The following is a 15,907-nucleotide window of genomic DNA, read 5'->3' on the forward strand; positions in this document are numbered from 1 at the left end:
TGCCCCCTCTGGTCCACCAGTGAAACCAGCTTCCATTGCTTGTTTGTCCATGTCTCCACATGAACCTTCACACTTGTTTCAATGCCTCCCTTTATGCATGGAATGCCCTTCCTGAAGATGTCCCTAATGCTATTACCCTGTTCTGCACATCACAAGCGATAGAATTGCACCCAGGGATTCTTGCATCCAGCAAAATAACTTGAGGTTTAGGAGCTAAAGCATATTTGTTAGAAAGATATCCAGTCTTGATTTAAAGACCTCCAGTGATGGTAATCTGTTCCAATAGTTAATTACCCTTACTTTGAAAACATCACATCTTATTTCCTATCTGAATTTGTCTAAATTTAGCTACCAGCCATTGGATTTTGTTATGCATCTGTACACTAGATTAAAGAGCCCTCTAATATCAGAAATCTTCTCCCTGTATAGGTACTTACAGATCCATCAAGTTTACCCTTAGCCTTCTCTACAATAAACTCAATAGACTCAGCTCCTTAATCCTGTCACTATAAATTAGGTTTTCCAGACCACAAAGCATTCTTGTTCCTCTTCATTGAATGTCCTCAAAGTTTACAACATCTTATTCTTTAAGTGTACAGTATACATCAGAACTGAGGAGGTATTAATGGTCAGTAGTTTCCTACTCAGTATTCAAAGAGAAACTAATAATACCAGGTAGAGTCATGGTTGGGGATAGTCTATACAGACTGTACAGAACTGGGGGAAAGAATGGAGCAATATAAAATAATAAGCAGAGACCCCAAGCTCACTATTTCTCATGAAAAAAAGGGAAGGGAGAGATGCAGAAAGTGGTTTATTAGGGAATATTTTAAATGCTGTTTTAAATTATTTGGAATGTGTGTATTTGTACAGTCCTTGGCACAATGGAGCCCAATCTTGACTGGGGCTTTGGGGAGCCACATTAATACAAGTGAATAATTCTATATCTAGATGTACATGGAGCATTCGGCAATAATCAAGATGGTAAGCTCTTGGCTAGCTTGTTTTTATTTTTGTCTCACACCTACTGTTTTTTTGGGGGGCAGGTATGAACTGAAATTTAGCACTCAGGATGGGAAGAAGGTCCAGCTGTATGCAGAGAAAAATGAACCAATGAACATTCTTAACATCAAGAGGGGGATCATCTCAGCACTTATTGTGCCAATGGAAACAGAAGACAACCTAAAAACAATCTCCATGGTAGGAAGCTGAGCAACAGTTAATTTACTTCTTTAACAAATGCAGCAAAACCCACTAAGTGGGCCCTGTCCTGAAGTTCTTACTCAGACAATGGGATTTCAGACTAGACTTGAACTCATTTGGTAACATGAATAATGATGTTAATTTTCCCCGCTCTCCAGGATACCATATATGGGAAGTGCGACAGTGAAGTTGAAGTCAAGGATAGAAAAGGGAACACAGCATCAGTTATTTCAATTAATAGAAACCTGAAAACCTGCGATAACTTCAATCCCATCAGAGACTATGTCAGCCCAATTGCCCTCATAAAGGGACTGGTAAGTATAGCAGGGCAAAATGTTATTTAAGAAAGTGCTTCATTATATTATTTTAGTTCTTCAGAATCTGACCCTCTGCCTTTGCTTCCTGCCATTAGTGGAAGTCAATAGAAAAATCTGAACTTTGGGAAATGAATATCATCTCAACTTCTTTCACATTGTTCTCACAAATACTGCAAAGTGATGTGCGTTTTTTGTTTGGTTGGTTGGATGGTTGCTTTGGTTTGGTTTGGCTTTTTAAGACACTAATGGGGAATAACTGATTTTATATATATATATGTAATCACACTTTCCCATGGGCTTAGTACTGTCAGGTGTGAGGCACCTTGTCAGATCAGGCCCAAGGTTTTCTAGATAGCCCATTAAACTTTATTGGCCAAATCTTCCAACATGCATATGTACATTGTATGTAACCAGCATATGCATGCAAGTAGCTTGATGTTAATGCTGAGGTTTCTGCATGCACCAAGATAAATCCTTTGACAGGCCCCATCCTCAGAGGCACATCAGGGTATTTGTGCATGCAAGTAGGCTGAGTGCAAACGTGCACACACACACACACTGGAAGATTTGTTCCTGGTACCGAATGCTCCCGTGCTTATACTTTTAATGTTTGTTCTTGATGGAAATCTTTAAACCATTTGTAACCATAGGAGGACTGTGAAGTACATCCACTATTTTAAAGTGTCTAAATTATTCTAACCATTGCAAATTACTTCATAATGATAAGGGCCAGTGCTTAATTTGTGCCAGAGCTTGCCAGGGCTGAGTGTGGGCACCTTTAGGCTTGACAGTTCATAGCTCTGGCACCTCTAGGTTTGCTGCATCAGTAATGAATGTAAAAACATTACTTGAGCCCTAATTGCTTGAGCCCAGGCAACTTCTTTCATGACAAATGTACCCTCAGCAAGTTTGCAGATGACACTAAACTGGGAGGAGAGGTAGATACGCTGGAGGGTAGGGATAGGATACAGAGGGACCTAGACAAATTGGAGGATTGGGCCAAAAGAAACCTGATGAGGTTCAACAAGGACAAGTGCAGAGTCCTGCACTTAGGACGGAAGAATCCAATGCATCGCTACAGACTAGGGACCGAATGGCTTGGCAGCAGTTCTGTAGAAAAGGACCTGGGGGTTACAGTGGACGAGAAGCTGGATATGAGTCAACAGTGTGCCCTTGTTGCCAAGAAGGCCAATGGCATTTTGGGATGTATAAGTAGGGGCATTGCCAGCAGATCGAAGGACGTGATCATTCCCCTCTATTCGACACTGGTGAGGCCTCATCTGGAGTACTGTGTCCAGTTTTGGGCCCCACACTACAAGAAGGATGTGGAAAAATTGGAAAGCGTCCAGCGGAGGGCAACAAAAATGATTAGGGGACTGGAACACATGACTTATGAGGAGAGGCTGAGGGAACTGGGGATGTTTAGTCTACGGAAGAGAAGAATGAGGGAGGATTTGATAGCTGCTTTCAACTACCTGAAAGGGGGTTCCAAAGAGGATGGCTCTAGACTGTTCTCAGTGGTAGCAGATGACAGAACAAGGAGTAATGGTCTCAAGTTGCAGTGGGGGAGATTTAGGTTGGATATTAGGAAAAACTTTTTCACTAGGAGGGTGGTGAAACACTGGAATGGGTTACCTAGGGAGGTGGTGGAATCTCCTTCGATAGAGGTTTTTAAGGTCAGGCTTGACAAAGTCCTGGCTGGGATGATTTAGTTGGTGTTGGTCCTGCTTTGAGCAGGGGGTTGGACTAGAGGTCCCTTCCAACCCTGATATTCTATGATTCTATGAAATTAAGCACTGATAAGGCCATGTCCTTTCCTGTAGGTTATAAGGGCTCAGTCCTATGGTACATTCTCAGGCAAACACAATAATAACTTCACTGACACTTAGGACAAGATATCTGCAGGAGTGGTGGCTGTGAAGAGACTGCAGGATATGGACTGAGATATTGGCACAGTTTTTCTTTAGACAAGGATGTGATTTAATTATGAACCAAACAGCAGCACCACTCCCAATGTGCTGTAACTGTTAATGTTGCAGCCCAGTAACCATAGCGATCAGAAATGTGCTTGTTTCACTACAACAAAATATGCTAAATGTTCCTCAAACTATGTTTTACAGAACAGCCCATTATCCACCCTGCTTAGCAGCAGTCAATCCTGTCAGTACACTGTAGATTCAAGGAGAAGGCATGTGGCTGAAGTAGACTGCAGAGAAAAACACCTGTTTCTGCCTTCCTCGTACAAGTAGGTGGCATGTTATATATCATTACCCTTCCTTTGTAAATAGTCATAATGAATGATAATAGGTCAAATTCTGCCCTGATTTACTGCCCATGCAATGGCGGGCAGGATTCAGCACAACTAATTCGGCCACAACTAAAGGACTGTGTTTTTCTTTTATTTACTAGAAATCAGTATGGTATGATGGCACAAGTCACGCAAACTCTGAAACTTGTCGAAACCCCCAAAATCAACAGCAGAAACTTTGATGAAGGTAGGTCTGCAGTACTGAAACATTTTTCAGTTTCACCGTGGCACATTTCTGGCTTCCCATCTCAGCATGCACTCCTCATAAAACATGTCCACTGATCAAGTTAGATTAGCTTTGTTAAGAAATGCATAACCACCTACGATAAAAAAAAGCAGCATATCACTTTCAGGAAATAGCAATGGTGTGTACTCACCTATACGTGAAATAATTCTAGATATGGGGAAACAAATGCACTATTCAGCTACATCAGTACCTATATAAAACTTCATAAAGATCCTGTTATTTAAACAGGAAGGATGCTTCAAGGAGTCAGAAACTAAAATGTCTCTGTGATGTCTTGCCCTTGTGGGCAGCGTTGCCTAATGGTCAGGATTTAGGCCCTTAGATATGCAGTGGTTGGGGAGTGTAGGGGAGCCTGGGCCCTCCCACTCCACCAGGCTCCAGCTCAGGGCCCTGTGAGGGCTATCAAAGGTTTGACATCCAGGAAATCCTTAAGGCTGCCCTCCCTGGGCAACTTCCTACCACCCCACTATGGTTCAAAGTTTGAAGTCTGTGAGAAGAAGGTGTGAAGGGGGTCAGCTCAGCACTGGGCACTTCCTCATGGCTGTGCTTCGCACAGCAGTGCTCTCTATCTCTCTCAGGGTAGCAGCTGCCTCCTCGTGTGACTTGGCCCCCTGGCCAGGTCAGTCTCCAGTCTCTCGCCTGTCAGGGTAGACTACAGATAGCACAAGGGGAATTAACACAAACAAACTGAGTTCATATGAGAATGAGAAGGAAATGCCTCTCCCTCACGGTACATCTGAAGCAGGTCCTTGTTAGTATCTAGGCTTGTTTGTCAGCCTGAGATAGAATTTTGAGTCTGACGTTTTGAAACTCATATCTTATACTAATATGTGTGAAGAAGAATGAACAAAGAGACTGTGTTGCATTTCCCACAACCAGATGGGGCTTTTAGTACAATGAGAAAAGATAAGGGATACAGCTAAAGTGTTACTGGGCATGGTGGGGATGTAATGGATGAGCGCACGCTTAAAGACTGCCTCAACTCCTTATCTCAAGGCAAGGTCAAGCAACCAGTTAGGAGGGGCAATGGGGGTTGTAAGGGGGGGCATAAGAAACACTAAAAGCCAAAGAAAGGCCTGGCCTTGGCCAGAGCACAAACTCACTCCTTGCCCCTTCCGTGGGGTACAAAAGGGATGGAATGAAGACCCCAGCTCACGACCCTCGAAAACAAAACAGGACCATAAGTTGTAAGGGGTGTGACTAGGGGTGTGCACTCCAGGTATATTTAGGGCTGCTAAGGAGGAGGAGCTGGGGATGGGGAATAGGGGAATGGGGAATGGGGACACAGGCAAGGCTCTGTGGCATCAGAGCTGGGAAGGGGGATATGAGGTAAAGGCTCTGTGGTGTCAGAGCTGCGAAGGGGGACACGGGGTAAAGGCTCTGTGGTGTCAGAGCTGGGAACGGAACACTGAGAAACAGACTGCCAGCGTGTAGAGCTATGAATATGATTGCTTGGCACTAACCCCAATAAACATCAAATTGCCTGCACTTCAGACTTCTGATCTTCTGCTTTCTGTCTGCGTGACAAGAATCAGGGGAGAGGGTGAAGGGAAAGCCCTCTAACAGTCTTCCCTTCCCTCAGGAAGTTGTTGTTGGGAGAGGTCCTGCCTTCCCTCAGCCCTTTCCTCAGGAGCTGCAAATTGCAGGTCCACTCTCTTCCCTGGTCTTCCACCAGTGAACTGTTCTGCTCCCTTTTAACTCCTCCTCCAGTCTGTTCATGTCTTGCAAGTGTGGCAGGGCGGGGCTAGCTGAGCCCAGAGCAGCTCCATAATCCCTGGTTGTCCAGTGTGGGGTTTGAGATCACAGTGCTTACAGAAAGAAATAATGCTTTTCCTGTTTGTTAGATAAACTGGAAAAGAAAAGTCTTTCCTTGGAAAGTGCTGATACCAGATCCTTCCGGCATGGGGACGCTGTGCTGAAGGTCCTCCAGGAACTGCAGAAGTTGTCAGCCTCCCAGCAGAACCAGCAGAGAGCAAGTCTTTTTTACAAATTTGTAACTGGACTTAGAGGCTTACACAATGACACGCTAGGGTCTCTTGTACTGAAGATGATGGAGACCTCAAGGTAATGTATAAAAAGTGTAGCTCTCACATTGTGTAAACACAATGCCTGGTAATGTGAATGCAAATTTAATTCCAGAGGTGATGTTCTCCTGTAAACAGTTTTAATCATAGCCTAAAGTAATATCTTAAAATGCTGTAATAGTTGGCGACTGGGAAAGACCGCTAAGAGTATGTGTGTTTGAGGGAGAGACACAGAACGCTATTTAAATGTTATCCCACAAACAAACAAGTCCAGTGCGGTAATAATTTTCTTCAACAGGTTTATTCTTGCCTTCCACAAGGTAGTAATATTTTTCATTTTCTCATTAACTGTTATTTTGATATATATAAATCCTAGTATATTTTGGGGGGAGTAGACTCCTAAGTGTAAACCATACTGCTCAGTATTATATGGGATCAAATCCAGAACTTGTACCAATTGTCCCTCAAATGGTCATGTAATAAATGCTGCATAACTGCATAATAAGCCTTTATCAAAGACATCAGCAATCCCCCTGTGACTCCTCCCCTCCCCCCACAGTCCCATGAATAGGTAAATTAGATTAGACTTTTAGGCTATTCAGGGAGTAGATGTGTTAAAATACACTGATTACAAGCCCTGGCATGAGCTGCTACCACTACCAAATCTCCAGTTGCGGAGAGCAAATTTTTGGAGGTCCAGGACTGGGCCACAAATCTACTGCTCCACCATTTCCCTCCTGGCTGCATTTTATTCCATTTACACATACACAGGAAAAAGCAGCCTCCGTTTAACTCCGTTTAACTACGGCCCGCGGGCCACATCCAGCCCATGGGACCCTCCTGCCCTGCCCTTGAGCTCCTGGCCGGGGAGGCTAGGCCCGGCCCTTCCCCTGCTGTCTGTCCTCCCCCACAGCCACACTGCCACACGGGCAGCACTCGGTGTGGCAGGGCTGCGTGCTCCAGCAGGGCAGTGTGGCAGCGTGTCTAGCTCCAGCCAGGGGGCGCAGCTGCTAGACATGCTGCTCTGAGCAGCATGGTGAGGAGGCTTGGAGGGTGGATAAAGGGCGGGGAGTCCCAGGGCAGTCAGTGGACAGGGAGCAGGGGGCAGTTGGATGGGGCGGTGGTTCTGCAGGGGACGGGGGGCGGTCAGGGGACGGGGAACATGGGGGCTTGGATAAGCGTGGGGTCCCGGGGGGCCTGTGAGGGGGCGGGTGTGTGGATAGGGATCAGGGGATGGGGAGCAGGGGGAGGTTGGATAGGTGTGGGCTCCCGGGGGGCCTGTCAGGGGGCAAGGGTGTGCATAGGGGTTGGGGGACTGGGAGCAGGGGGGTTGGATGGGATAGGGTCCCAGGGGTCGGTTAAGGGTGGCAGATCCTGGGAGGGGGCGGTTAGGGGACAAGGGGCAGGGGGGATTGGATGGGTTGGGGGTTCTGAGGGGAGCAGTCAGGGGGTGGGAAGTGGGAGGGGGCGTATACAGGGTGGGGGCCAAGCTGTTTGGGGAGGCGCAGCCTTCTGTACCCGGCCGTCCATACAGTTTTTGCAACCCCAGTGTGGCCCTCGGGCCAAAAAGTTTGCCCACCCCTGTTTAACTCATTATATTACACTGTATCACTGAGGATTGTGATTGGTTTGTGGATGTGAGGAGGGCGAGATAGTCAGAGAAAGAAACATGTGACTACATGTCTTGGGTGTTCTGTGTTTGTACAGTGCCTAGCACAATAGGTTCTTGGTCCATGAATTGGGCTCCTAAGTGCTACAATAATAAAAATAATGAATAATAATAATAACAGTAATGTAATAAACCTTTTGTTGTCCATAGCTGGTTATGATATTAGCATAATTTGTAAAAATAATATGATTTTAACTGATTTTAATGGCCATTTGTGTGATATATTTAGAGACACACAGCGAAATATGTATATATCACTCACACTAGAAAGCATACAAATCTAGATACAGACACAGAATACATAGATATAAAAGATATCGATGATACAGACAGGGATGGAGAAGGATACGCCTGAACCAAAATCCCAGTTCCAAAACCTCCTCTGGACTTTGTGGAGTTTGGATCTAGATTTGAACTTCAGGTTGTGGACTAGTCTCTACAGTGGACCTGACTGGAAAACTCTTACTCTGAGACACTCCAAATTTCACAAAGTTCTGATTTGAATTTCATGACTCCATAGAGACCTAAAAACATTTCTCAGTTGTAGAAAATATCTATCTTCATTTGAATATAGTTGTAACACACTGGCTGGATGTTTCTTTCTAATGTGCAACATGGACATATGCTCAAGAACATTGGGCTAATGTCCATAATCTCTTTCCCTTTCAGTTCCATCACAGTGCAGGGTCTGATTCAGTGTGGTACCCCAGATTGCTTCGGTTCTATACTTCAGATAATAAGAACTGGAAATGTTGATCCTCTGGTGGCGGATGCAGTCACATACAGCCTTGGACTCCTGCCTTTTCCATGTACCAAAAGAATACGGGAAATTCTTAACATGGCCCAGTACCAGCAAAGTCGAGCTACTTTTTATGCTTTAAGCCATGCTGTTGCCAAGTGAGTATATGTGCATATATGTGTACAGGGAAAATGTTAGGACAAACTCTGACAGCAGTCATTATTTGGAGATTTAATCGTTCAGATTGCTATGTTTGTGCAAATTGACTTAGAAAAGGATTCCCTACACACACCTAAGTAAGGTGTTTCTAATGGTTTTTGGTTCATTTCTGTCTTCCCTTAGATTCTATGAAGACAAGAAAACGGTGACACAGGAAATAACGGATACTGCAAACTTTATGGAGTCAATGATTGGCAATGAGTGCTCTGGGAATGACGAGTTAACCTACCTCACACTTAGGGTATTTTAATTTCCCTGTCTCTTTATATAAGCTATTATTTTAAAATCACAGCGTGGAGTATAGCATTCTTATTGACTGGGAAAATATATTTATTGCCTTGTTTTCATAATCCACAGGCTATTGGAAACATGGGCAAGGCAATGGAGGTTGCTAATCCGAACCTGAAATCTGCTCTGAAGACATGTATCAAAAGTGAAGTTGCGTCACTTTCTGTTCAGAAAGCAGCCATCCAGGCACTGAGAAGAATGACTATCACTGATGAGGTAAATCAGTCTTTAAGAATTTGTACAGTTCTAGCTCATCTCAGTTATATGCTTCAAGTTAATGATTAAACAAAGCAGGTTTCCTCCATCCATGAATATTTTATGCTATTCCCTCATTATCTATTCTCCTGCCTTTCTTTAGAACTCCTTCCTTGATTTTACTGGGTCTGATACTCCTCTCACAGCAGCTTTCTGCTGATATAACTCAATGGGCCAGATCTTTAGTTTGTGTAAATCGGCATAGCTCCATTGTGTTGCACCTGTTTTACACAGGTTTAATTACGTGAGACGAGAATTGGATCTGTCCATTGCTATTGGATGGGGTCTTCAATGAAGTAATTACAATGATGATGTGGCCCAATGACTTCAAGAGAGTTACCTCTGATTTACCCAGGTTTAATTATAGTGAGAGGAGAAGAATCAGGCTCATTGCTTTTACTGGGTGGTTATTTGTTGTGGTAGTGTTGCCTAGTGGGTAATTCACTAGACAACCACCTGGGTTCTGTTCCTGGTTCTACCACTGGCCTTCTGAGTGACCTTGGGCAAGTCAGCCTCTCTGTGCCTCATTTTCTCCATCTGTACAATGGGGATAATGGTACTGACCTCCTTGGTAAAGTGCTTTGAGATCTATGGATGAAAAGCACAGTATAAGAGTTAGGCATTATTTGTATTTGCACTACAGCAGCATCAGAAGGTTTGTTTCAATCACACTGGGGATGCATCGTGCTAAACACTTTACAGAAATGAAGAAAAAGCCCGTTCTAGCTCCAAAGAGCCTACAGCCTACAAGACAGGACCTTTTTTCGTGTTTTAAATAGTTGTTAAGATGCTGTACATCACCCCAAACATTTCAGAGATTGTTTTTCTTGTGTACTGTGAAGGTGAAGTAATCAGAATTACTATGCAATATATATGAAATAAGTAGAGCTGGTTGGAAAATAATTTATTTTTCCCTAAGAAAAATGTCAAGCAAAAACCTTTTCATTTTTCATCTAAAGTTTTCTTCAGAAGTTTTTGGCCTTTTGTTGATAAAATAAAAACTAAAAATGTTTGGGTTTTCAACAAACAACAAGCAACAGTTTTCATTTTCAGTTGCCAGAAACCAAAATGAATTTCAGTTTTGACAAAAGCAGATTTTGTTCATGAAAATTTCCAACAAAACAAAGTTTTAATGATTTTTTTTACCAGTCCTAGAAATAAGGGGTTTCCCCGCTCTATAACGCCAATAAAGTTGCAACAAGGTTACATGGGTGTGATTTAAGGAAATAATTTGACCCAACATGTTCCAATCAGAGACTTGGCAATATCATCTGCTAGCCAGATTATCAGTGCACTAATGTACCTTTCATTGTTGGTGCAGGACCGTGCTGTGCTTCTTAAAGCCTTCCAAAATGCCGATGCTCCAGTTGACAAACGTCTGGCAGCCTATCTCATGCTGATGAAAGGCCCTTCCGCATCTGATCTCAACAAGATCACTAGAGCGCTCCTAAGGGACAAAAGTGAACAAGTGAAAAGCTTTGTCGCTACCCACATTGCCAACATCTTGGACTCTGAGGAAGTAGGCATCGACGAGTAAGTACAATTAAATTGTACATTGTTGACATAGGAACAAAGTTATAACCCTAACTGGAATTCAGATGATCCTGTTCTGTGCTTTTTTCCAAAGACTAATCGTGAACTGAAATAGCCTTATTAAAACAATTTTAAGTCAGAGGGCCAGATAATCAGCTGGTGTAAATCAGTGGCTTCAATACAGATATGCCAGCTTACACCCACTGAGGTCCTGGCTCACCCTCTTACCCTTACCTTACGCTTACCCTTGCGTTTACTACATGAACAAGTACAGAGCATTCACTAAATACAATCAAGACACGTGGCAGAAGAAATCGTTATTGTTTGAAGACTAACTGATTTCTGGAATGTTTACTAATTGTATTCCAATTAATTTCCTTTTTTCTTAGTCTTAAAAACAAAGTACAAGAAGCTCTTAAAGGATCTCAGATTCCAGCAGCCAATGACTTCAGAAAGTTTTCACAAAATTATCAGATTTCCAAACGTATTTCCCTGCCCGGGCATGATCCTGTCTCAGCCAAAGTAGAAGGAAATCTGATCTTTGATCCAAACACCTACATTCCTAAAGAAACCATGCTAAAAACTACTCTGCCGTTGTATGGACTTAGCCCAATGGATATCTTTGAGGTACAACAGATGTCAAATCCTTACACTGTTACTCAGTTTTTACATATTTTCTTTCTGTTTGCTTATACTGACTTGCAGTGACTAAATATTTTATTTTTACAAGCACCAAGATCCTGATCTAAACCCCATTGATGTCAAAAGGAGCCCTACCATTGACTTCAGTGGGCTTTGGATCGGACTGGCCCTTTCTTGGCACCCATTACCATCGTGTCTGGGAGCATTTCAGGCTTAGGTTGAGTCATTCAAGATCTCATTAAGCGTAAAATTCACCCCTATGCAACAGCCCACTTGAAGTGCATTGTCACACTAATGTCACACTTGAGCACTCATATTACGGTTTAGGAGAGATGTAAGCAATTCATAGGTCTTGTGCTGATGCTGTGCGTGGGGGTGAATTTCACCGAAAGAGAGATCAAATGCTTTGCTCCCCAGCTGCATGCATGCATCTTCTCTATAGCTTTCTGTAATTGCAGTGTACATTTTAAAATGTACCATTTGTTCACCAGAGAGTCTCTTTGCTGTAAAACTCCCTAGAAGCAGGGAATCTGTCTCAGTCATTACACTGTTTTGTTGTGTTTCAGATTGGCATGGATGGGAAGAGTTTTGAGCCAACGCTAGAAGCATTGTTTGGGCAGAAAGGGTTCTTTCCCGACAGTGCCAGTAAGGCTTTGTACTGGGTTGACGGCAGAGTTCCAGAGCATGTCTCCAAGGTGCTCTTTGACTATTTTGGTTACTCCAAGAATGACAGACAGGATCAGGTATACTTTCAGACTGTTCTTTGGACAGTGTTTTATTAATATTTAGCACACACATACATCTGTGTGCAGTACTTTCCGGTATGTGTAATGTATTGTATATCTGGACCATTGCCCTCTCGTGGTTAACTTACAGAAAATAAAATCCCTAGTTACACCTAACTAAAGGTGATTTTCCTTTATTGCATTTCATAGAATCCTTTGTTTTAGGAACCAAAGTTCCTGAGTTCTGTCTCCAATAAGGCTATGTGTGCAGATCAGCTGGCAGCCATTATGTAATTGTACTAGGTGTATCAAATTCTCAGACTTGTTACAAGGGGATCTCATTTTGAGGTACTTTTTTGTTGAATTCTCAGGATGTGATGAAAGGAATAATGCTGAACTTTGAAAAACTGATAAAAGAAATGGGAAACAAAGAAGTTCCTGAAGCTAGGGCCTACCTCCGAATCCTGGGAGAAGAACTTGGGTACATGAAACTCAACGATTTCAAGCTAATGGGAAATGTGATTTTAAAGAGCATTAAAACTCTGCAGGCCATTCCAGAAAAGGTATGTTTCTCAAGTGCAGAATGAAAATATTTCACATTAGGTTTTTCTATCAGATATTTTTATATTTATCTTCCAAATAAAGCAGATATTTGAATGGAGTACTAGTCACTTAAAAAGAAAATTATTTAAAATGTAGTGTCAAAATTTAGCCAAAAAAAGACAAAGGCCCTATCCCCAAAGTTATTTAGGTGCCTAACTCCCATTGGAACAAATCCATCTATTTGTGCATCTTGACAACAGAAGAATGTGAGATTCACAACAATGCCTTCAATATCATGATTATCTCTGTATCTTTATTCCATTTGATTTCACATGCCGGGGATCCAATCCAACAATGAGATCCATGCAGAGTCCCAGAGAAGCCAGTGGGAGTCTGCTGAGACACAAGTATGCACCTATTGACTCCAAAGGATCCCATTGCAGGATTGAGACCAATGTGGGAGTAATCACTAAAATCTTAATGCTTGTCTATGGCTATTTTGCTAAAGTGTTAATTATGGAGGTAGAATGTAGAGGAAATTTTTTTAATGTTTTATAATATTAAAAAGGAAAGAAAATGTATTGCACTTTAGGGATATTGGGTGAAATCCTGACCCCACTGAAGTCAGTGGGAGTTTTACCGTTGACTTCAGTCATGCTTGGATTTCACCCTTCTACCTAATCTGATCCACCTAAGTAATTATATTACACCTATCACCATATAAGCAGGTGGTCACTATTGTTTCCTCAGATTTAGGTGAAGAAATTATTGTATTAACTTTTCTTAAAAGCCAGATTTTGATAAATGTTCTTTGCGAATGTTTTTATTTGTGCCTCATAAAGTATATATTTTTGAGGAGTCTTGGTCTCTGTACTGTGTAAGAATTATAGTCTTAGATTATGTGATTATGATTAAAGGATATTTTTAAAAGGTCCTTTATACCTCATCCTAGGATTCATTTTAATGTCACAAAGCCTATATTAAAGTACTTCATTATTCAGTGTTTCTTTATTTGATTCACAGATTGTGCAGGCCATCTCAAAAGGTACAGAGGGTGACTTATTTGTTCACTACATCTTTATGGACAATGAATTTGAGCTCCCAACTGGAGCAGGATTGCAGCTCCAAGTTGCTTTGTCTGGAATTGCAACTCCTGGAGCCAAGGCTGGGGTGAAGATTCAACCAAAGAATGTGAGTCTTAATTCCTGTCATGATATTACATTCCCCTAACAAGTGTGCCATCTCCTTTGGGCAAAAAACAGAGATATCAGCAGGTTGTCAAAGACAATACAGAATATTCCAGAAACAAAGATTAAATTATTAATTACAAAGCTTCCAGGTTGTCATTGGATGAGGGCAATATTAAAATAATAAATTTAACAAAACAAATATTAAAATATACCTGGGTTTTATATATCTATCTAAGATTATTCATCCAAGTTAACCCAAGTTAACAGGCTAACTTCTCTGAAATCCTGAGTCACCAGAAATAGGTTTGAAACAAAATCTCCAATCCGAACATCTCTGAAATTTGGGGTTGTAAATTTTTGAATCCGCATCCAGATTTTGCATCTGGCCCCTATTTTGGTTATCAGCCAAATTAAAACCTTGAGCCTGAGTGGTCTTATACATTGGGAAAGTTTAGATAGATCTTTGGACCCATTCCTATTTGTCAAACCTTTTACTCACTGGAGCTTAGTATAATCCTCCCACTGTAGAAAAGTCTCTTCTGACTGTATTTAAATTGCATGAGGCTCTCCAAACAGCCATTTTTTATTCAAAGTCTCTCTGCAGTGGGAACAGCTTCAACAAAAAGCAAGTTCACTGTCCCTGAGTTATCTCCCCCCATATTTGCTTCCCCACAAATATCACTTCCCTTTTCCGTCAGATTCTATAGTGTGTCTTAGGCCTGGTCTACACTGGGGTGGTGGTGGTGGGGGGGGCAGATCGATCTGAGTTATGCAACTTCAGCTTCGTGAATAACATAGCTGAAGTCAACGTACTTAGACCTACTCACCGTGGTGTCTTCACTGCGGTGAGTCGACTGCTGACACTCCCCCGTCGACTCTTCCTGTACCTCTCACGGTGGTGGAGTATAGGAATCAACGGGAGAGTGCTCGGGGGTCGATCTAGACGCGATAAATCGACCCCTGCTGGATCGATCGCTGCCCGCCGATCCAGTGAGTAGTATAGACATACCCTTAGGGACCAAACTTTACTGAATAACAACATAATTTGATAAATTAATGTACCAATATCTAGATCTAGTCCATCAATAAGAATGAGAACATTACTCTTGCATTGATATTATCAGAACTAAACGATGTTCTTTGGGGAATGAAATATATCATTTTCTCTTTGCCCCATAGATGCAAGCAGACCTGGTCCTTAAACCCTCGATGGCAATTGAGTTTATAACTCATGTGGGAGTAAACATCCCGGCATTTGCTAGAAGTGGCGTGCAGATGATCTCCAACATATACCATGAGTCTGGAATTGAAGCCCGGGTTGGTCTGAGAGCCGGACAATTAAAACTTAGCATTCCTGCTCCAAAGACCCCTACCAAGCTCTTCAGCTTCAGGTATTTGGATCTGGATAAGAATATTGGCTCTTTCAAGATTGCATCCTCCTTTCCTTCTTGCTTTTTTGCTTCTGAATGATAAATATTGTACTGGATTTTATTTTGATGGTGATTGGCTTTTTCGGGGGTTTTTTTTGGATTTCTTTCTTTATTTGTTTTTCTTCTTTGCTATTCTGGAAAATGACCGCTACTGTAAAGCTAGGATAACTTCGTTCTCGGTGTAACGTAGTAGTCAGAGCAAACTAGGGACTGGGAGTAAGGCTTGAAAGATTCCTGAATTTGTTACTCACTTTCATAATATTTGCCAAGACACATAACCTGTTTATGCCTCAATTTCCCCTTTTATAAAATGCTGGTAATAACAATACATATCTATGTGATGGGGGGTTTAATTAATTATCATAATCACTTTGAGATTCTAAGATGAAAGGATCTGTATGTATGCAGGTTATTTATTATATAATAATTATTAATAAATAATTTTATCATGTTCTCACTACTTGCTATTTCCAAAGCCCTGTATTCATAGAATCATAGAATATCAGGGTTGGAAGGGACCTCAGGAGGTCATCTAGTGCAACCCCCTGCTCAAAGCAGGACCAACATCAACTAAA

General features: G+C 42.1%; 1 protein-coding gene across 1 annotated transcript in view; it reads left to right on the top strand.

Moving 5' to 3' along the window:
- The window catches only part of APOB (apolipoprotein B), a 51,523-nt gene that overhangs the window by 10,479 nt on the left and 25,137 nt on the right, over positions 1-15,907 (top strand). Inside the window, 14 exon segments of the mRNA XM_074947525.1 lie at positions 1,047-1,200; positions 1,362-1,517; positions 3,641-3,765; positions 3,930-4,015; positions 5,920-6,139; positions 8,438-8,665; positions 8,850-8,967; positions 9,084-9,230; positions 10,591-10,802; positions 11,192-11,429; positions 12,011-12,187; positions 12,541-12,732; positions 13,736-13,903; positions 15,082-15,293. Of these exon segments, the coding sequence (XP_074803626.1) occupies positions 1,047-1,200; positions 1,362-1,517; positions 3,641-3,765; positions 3,930-4,015; positions 5,920-6,139; positions 8,438-8,665; positions 8,850-8,967; positions 9,084-9,230; positions 10,591-10,802; positions 11,192-11,429; positions 12,011-12,187; positions 12,541-12,732; positions 13,736-13,903; positions 15,082-15,293 (2,433 nt within the window).

The sequence above is a fragment of the Natator depressus genome, chromosome 3 (assembly GCF_965152275.1).
Source record: "Natator depressus isolate rNatDep1 chromosome 3, rNatDep2.hap1, whole genome shotgun sequence".
NCBI classification, from domain to species: Eukaryota; Metazoa; Chordata; order Testudines; family Cheloniidae; genus Natator; species Natator depressus.